The sequence below is a fragment of the Gavialis gangeticus genome, unplaced genomic scaffold, assembly GCF_001723915.1.
Source record: "Gavialis gangeticus isolate Ggan-Ray unplaced genomic scaffold, GavGan_comp1, whole genome shotgun sequence".
In the NCBI taxonomy this organism is placed as follows: domain Eukaryota; kingdom Metazoa; phylum Chordata; order Crocodylia; family Gavialidae; genus Gavialis; species Gavialis gangeticus.
In genome coordinates, this window is record NW_017729002.1 from 4874863 (window position 1) to 4881858 (window position 6996).

At 40.4% G+C, this 6996-nt stretch overlaps 1 protein-coding gene across 5 annotated transcripts in view; it reads right to left on the reverse strand.

Moving 5' to 3' along the window:
- CLEC16A (C-type lectin domain family 16 member A) overlaps positions 1 to 6996 on the reverse strand; it is a 226372-nt gene that overhangs the window by 99127 nt on the left and 120249 nt on the right. For all 5 annotated transcript variants that reach the window (XM_019507460.1, XM_019507458.1, XM_019507457.1 and 2 more), the window contains one exon: positions 6288 to 6408. In XM_019507460.1, coding sequence (XP_019363005.1) covers positions 6288 to 6408 — 121 coding nt within the window. The remainder of the gene's footprint in view (positions 1 to 6287; positions 6409 to 6996) is intronic.

Consider the following 6996-nt stretch of genomic DNA (forward strand, 5'->3'; position numbering starts at 1 on the left):
GGGGCGCCGGGGGGGGGGGGGGGGGGGTGGGGCCGGGGTTTTTGGGGGGGGGGGGGGCCAGATCTGTTCACGGAGCAAGGCCAGGCTGCCGCTCCCAGCAGCACTGGGCTCTTCCCGGTGAGGGCATTGGGCAGCAGCGCGAGGGGGGGCAGTAATTAGCACATGGACCCTTTGTGGGGGGTACACACATACTGTGCAGTGCTTACCTGTGGGGGTGACTATGGCTCAAAAGGATTTTGTCTCTGCTAGGGCCTAGACCAATGAACTATATGGTAAAGTATGAGCCTTTTGGTGTTTATGGGTTAACTGCTGCAAGTTTTAGCACAGGTTCCAAAAAAGGCAAAAATACATCTATTTTTTATGAATGAAGTCTATGGGTATTATATTAATTTTTTGCAAATTACTACAAGAACACTTAGTTCCCATCATGTGTACACTCTAGATACCACCGCCTCCTCCAAAGGACCCATGTGCTAATTACCACCCCCCCATGATTGGAAGCAGGTGTTCTTGTAGTAATTTTATGCAAATTACTACAGGTATGTTTAATTCAAGATTAATGTTTTCAGATTTGCCTCTAAGCCCCATGTGCTCAGGGACAGTGTGGGAAAGGAAGGAGGAACTGCAGGGAAAAGTTGGAGGGAGGGGCAAGACTTATTTTTCCTGCTGTAGCAGTGAGGGGCAAAAATTCAAGGCAAACCTCCAACAATTCAGTTTTATACCTGGATTCCACATACAGAATCTAATTACTGAGTGGTCACTTATATTCAGGGTCATCTTATATTAGAGTAAATACAGTAATTAAGATAAGCCAAGAAGGGCTTAAGACCCTCTGCTCCCTCTCATTTTACTAGAAGATGCTGACGCTTACTAGTTTGTAGATTTCTCTAGTCCCAAGTCACACATCACACAAGGTAATCAAAAACCAAATGACAGTTGTAGGTAGAGATCCCCGAATGTTATCTCTACAGATGTCAAAATAGTAATGTTAATGTCTCGGTGCTTAGCTCTAAGCATGCCCTTTAATCATGACCAGAGATAGAAAGGGGAAACAGAGACTTCACTGTTGGGGGAAAAAAATCTAATAAATATGAAGTACATTATAAACCACTACTGGTGAATGAGGACAACCATGTCTGTTACTTTTTAACTTTCAGTTTGCAATATCTGAGAGCAAAAAGTAGTTATAGTTTGAGACATTTCTGGCTGCAAAGCTAATCTCCTTTTTCCTGGATTTAGGTTTTTCCTTGACCATTATCCTCATCGCCAAGGTTGCCATCTATTCAATATTTTTAAAGCTGTTACAGGTGCAAGCAAAAAAGAGCAAAGAACAAGGGGAAAGGGAAAAAGCAACATAAAAAAAACCAAGGCTTAACATGACCCAGCAACATCACCAGTAACCATGGGTGGATCCAGGATTTTGGAAAGCAGGGTGCAGGAGTGACAGCTTGTGCTGCTGGGGTGGCTGCACCCCAAGTCCCAGTTTCTTCTCCCCCTCCCCACCAATCAGGGCAGGCAAGCAGGCAGACTGCACCACAGGAGCAGCAGGGGGGGATTTTTAAGTCCTTCAAGTACGTAAAGAATCTTCCCTCTCCCCTTCCACCCCTATGCTCAGCTGTACATTCCCCATGTACTTCAGAGCCACTCCTGTCCAGCTCTAGCCAAGCTGCATGTGGAGGCAGGCAGAGCTAGAGAGTGCAGCAGCAGTAGGCAGGTTCCTTCCCCCCCATCCCCAACACCTTGTTCCTGGGCTGGAAGCAAACATAAAACACATCGGGAACTGGGCAGGAAGAAGGGACCCACCTGCTGCTGCTGTCCCTGGCTGAGCCCAGCTCCCCAAGGTACTCAGCTGCAGCGGGCAGGCACAGCTCTGGAGATTCCTCCCTCCCCACCCCTGTGACAGCAGCAGCAGCAGGCAGGGGAGGGAAATGTGCCCAAATGCCTGATTTTTAAATTTTCAAAGGCTGGCAATACCCTACTACTGCCTAGCACTGTGTTTATATATACCAAATTTACAGATAAACGTACCTAGCTAAGAGGTAAACATTAATCTTACCTGCACCTTGAAAAATATTTCATAAGCACTGGTTGCATCAGGTGGATCACTGCATATTATGTGTTTGGACAATACAAGGGGGCCCACTAAGAAACTAGTGACAAAAGATGCAAACTGGGATAAATTTTAGTTGTTTCTCTCTCAAGTAAAAAAACAAACAAAAACTCAGAATCAGCAGTAATTCTACAGAGACTACAAAAATTTGAATTTAAAGTACCAGATTAAAAAAAAACCTCTTGAAAATATAAAATTCAGCTCCAAACACAAAAATATTGAAATAAAACAACATATTTATTGTACAATTTATTGTAATTCGAATATACTGTTCCACAACCTGATTATGAGTGTTTTGTAAATCGGGAAGATTACAGGAATACACATTAAACCATGTCAATGAGCATTACTGAAAATAAAAAAATTGCAGGAGACAGGTACCAATCAAATAATCAATATGCAGGAAACAACTACATCAGCCCACTTTATAAGTGGGAAAGAATATTGTGATTTGATTTACTTTAAGAACACACACTTGAACAGAAAAAATTTGACAGTCACTTCAAGATTCATTTCCAGTTATTTTAACAACTACAGTTTCCCACTGTAGAAATAGCATGTTATTAGTCTACTTCATCAGAGTAGACTAAAAAGCCAGCAGTAGAACAAAAACATAACTCATAAGAAACAGGAAATTATGTTAATTCTGTGCTTTCATTCTCTTAGAGGGTCACCAGCGCAATTCAACATAATCCAAGTACAATTCTGTTTCCAATCTGACCACCTGACAACTATTAATTGTGTACTTCTTGTATTTTATCTGGGAAAATTCAAACCTTTTTAAATAAAGAGTATGGCATATTAGAGAAAAACCCATTTCTGGATTTAAAAATTTTAGTAACATTTAAAATAAAACACGCTTGTTTTAAACATACACAAAATAGGTAATGCTATTTTTAGTGCATCTCAGATTAAATTACTGCCATCTACAATTAAAAGGAAAAAGCAAAATATATTCTTTTAACTGGCTTTAAAGTGCACATCTAATTTATATGCACACACACCATGCATGCACACACACAGACAGACTGATCTCACTGGTATCAGACACCACTAACTAGCCAGCTATACGAGCAGTGCAAGATTTTCTGCACTCAAGTATATCTGACAAGAATTATAAGAAGTTGTACCAGCTATTAGAACAGAAATCATATTACCCCAGTAGTAAATTACACACTTATGGCAAAATAGCTCATGAACACACACCAAATGGGTTATACTTTCATGATGCATTTGACTTGAACTTTTCTCGTTAATTTACCAGAAGTCAAACAATGCCAGTCACTAAGTTACTGAACACAACTCAAGTGCAATGAAATAGGACATTAAGAAGTATATGCTTCTCTGGGATCATCTCACCCATTGAAGTTAACTTAAGCTGGGATCATCTGAGTGCCAGCCTGGTACTGAAGTTAAATTTAGCTTCTGTAGAGATCTCACACACACACCCTGCCCCCACTCTGCACCCAAACCCTAAAAACATGTCAACTAGCCAATAACTTGCATATTTTTTTACTATTTATTACATAATTCAGTCAGCTAACTGCTAGAACAGCATCTTGCCCCTTCTCACACCTCTTACCCTTGTTTTGCCATCAAAATTAAACAAAATGTAGTCACAGTGCTGAACATCCATTACTACAGAGCAGATGCTCCCATCCATGCACCTCCACAGCAAAGACAGATTTCCTTACAAAAAAATTAAGTAATGTGGTTTTAATTGAAATTTAAAAACCATCTACCTAATATTCTAGCTGTCACTTTAGGTTATAATTAGTTGCAATATTAGATCAGACCAGTGAGGATTACACCTTCATATTAATCAATATATCCATAAATGAAACATTTACCTTGAAGAACAACATAGCTAAAGCAGAAGAGTCTGCACTAATTCAGACCATAAGAAACCAATAGCTTAAGGAATTTTCTTTTTCTGATTTTGTTAAAAATACAACCAAGCTCAAAGAAATCAAGAACTTCTTTATGCAACTCATATTTTGCTTTAAAATTATTACATCACAAGGGTGTCATACCCAAGTGTAGCTAAGCTGTTTGTAATGCTAGTAATAAATAGCATTACAATAAATTTAACATTCCATTTTTTGAAGAACTTTCTGAAAAAAAAAAAACAAACACTCAGTGCTGTTGTCAAGCTCTGGAAATCAATGAAAAATGTTATGTAGCTGGAGGTTTAAAGACTTTCTTTCATTCTGGTAACCAGCATACTGGGTACATCAGCAGACAAAGCGTGCTAAAAGTGCTCTTTGAAAAAAAAAAAAAAAATACTGTTACAGCACTCGAGATAATGCTGAAACTTTCCCAGAAAAATTGTTTTTCCAATGCCAGGTAGGGGTTGCAATACTAAAACCATAGTGTCAAATGGAAATTCAGTCTCAGGTTTCTATTGTGTCTTATATTGTATTAATAAGGGAAGAGTTCACTCACTGGCTGGTAGGGTTGTGTGAAACTTTAGCAGCTGTTCTGTTTTGGAGGCGTTTCAGCCCATTTTGGTACCCGAAACACCAAATCCAAAACGAAACAGAAAGCTCTGAAACATCTCTGAAACCAAACCAAACCACACCACCTGAAACATTTTGGAAAATTTCAGGCCTTCAAAGCTGGGCTTGCAGGGAAACAGAAACTAAGAGGAGGAAGGGGGTGGGAATGCCTCCCTTCTCATGACCCACCCCCTGCCCAGGTTGCTGCAGTGGGGGGAGGAAGGCCAGCTCGGGGACCCCGCCCCAACCTTGCACAGACCCAGGAGCCCACCCTCCCTCTGGCTTGGCTTCTGCCATGGGGCGAGGTGGCAACTGTGGAAAAAAGCCTGTGCAATAGCTGCTCTGATATTGACACCTGTAGCTGGCCAGTGTCTGCGATCTCTCCCTGAGGTCAATTCCAATCCCAGTGCTCTGGGGGAGGGATGGCCCACGCCCCCTGGGAGGAGTCTGCTACAGCCCCGCAGCCCTCCCGGGGGGCACGGGCCCCACATCTGTGGGCAGGATGACAGCATGCTGCTGCTGCCAGCAAGTGATACAAGCTTCGCTTTGAACAGTTTGAGTTGCAGTTTCACAGAAACCCCTACACCTATATCTTCTTGAAACTTGGCAGGGTTCAGCCCTTAGAATGGCCTACCATCCCTGCAATTTTCATCTGAATCAGGCAAGAAATGATAAAGTTATAGGCATTTTAGTGATCCCCATTATAGCATATGGCTGAATCACCAAAACAACATCGAATCAATATGGAATAGTGATTTGAAACATTGAAATGAATCACTGTCCCTCCAAAACAGCCAAATCTAAAACCGAATCAAAACACAGCCATTTTGCACAGCCCTACTGGCTGGGACTTGAAAAGGCCTCAGTAATGAAATGTTGCAATGTATTAAATCATATTTAGGAACCTACCTAAATTGTGGCAGAAGTTTGTGGTACAACAGCACTCCGGCTCCTGCCCCCCCGCTGAATGGCCAAGAGGCAATTAATGCTTGCTAACCATGTTAAACAGACACACTACTTGTAAATTCTTACTAAGGTAATGTCTGAACAATGAAACAAGTATTCAAATGACTATCTGTAATCAAGTAAAACTGATAAGGTCTTTTAACTTTTATTACAGTAAATGAAGTATCAAATGTTTCTATTACTATACTTTTGTGTTATCAACCCCCTAACATGTTCTGCAGTGTTCATTAAATTTAGAACTGTGTTGCACTACTAGCTAAAAACCTTCCAAGTTGCCCTTAAGAATACAGGGGATGTGGAAAGGATGTTGGTGCTAAATTTCATTCCTCTACCACCCCTTAACTTCTGTCTGCAGCCTAAAAGCATGCATATTTGTTTCACAGGAGTTGAAGGTGAATAACCAGAGCAAAAAGGTAGGTAAGAATGAGGTAGTTAAGAATAAAGCAAACTGTGACAAGAAAGACCACTCAAATACTGCAGCTACCAGCATGCCTAGCAAAATATCCAAGGAGGGATCTTTAAATACTTTTTAAAAGAGATTACCAGGCAAAAGACATATTCCAATCTAACCAATTTCCAAACCTAAGTTCAGTAAAAAGACCACCCTCATTACACAGATGTTTAAACAACTACCAGTTTCCCTTGTCAGTTCCTCAGATAAGGCAGACAATTTATAAAACAGATATTAGAGTGTGGAGGGAAAAGCTACTTACTCAAGTCTAGAACATCATCTGTTTTTATTAGATCTTCCTCCCTTGTCAGTGGTAACTGTGTTTCTGGTTCATCTCTCAGATGCAGTGACAGTGAACGCAGCATGAAGAAAACTCTAATCGCCTAAAGAAATTAAAAATAAAATATTGTTTAAAATTGCTCTGCAATTCTGAAGATATTTAAGCCTGCAGAAAAAGTATTCAGAGTCTAAAAAGAGTCTTATAAAAAACACCCAATCAATACACCTTTGGCTCTACTTAAGTGTACTCTGTCTACTGTTGAAACTCAGAAAGTATCTTAGCATAATTGTTTGTCACCACCCAGAAAGAGACACACACCAGAGGTTCTACATATAGTGGCAGAGGACAAAAGGTATGCTTCTACAGCATAGGATAATGAGGCAGGTGACATTAAGTATTTCAAATAGGGATGCAAATTAGAAAACTTTAATTTTGGTATATGGATTTCTTTTTTTTTAAATTTTAGGTGATGCACGGAAGATGAATAAAGGCAAAGTTGTGGACTGGCACTTGGAAACAGAAAATGCAGGTTCCCATATTTTGTATCAAAGACCACTAGAGTAACCAGAGATAAATGCCATTTTTTCATGAGAAAACTTCTGACTCCCTGAGCCTAATGTTTTTCATTGAAAAGTCTTAGGGTACCAATACATGTTTCATAGTTTCTAGGGTTGGAAGGGACCTGAGAAGA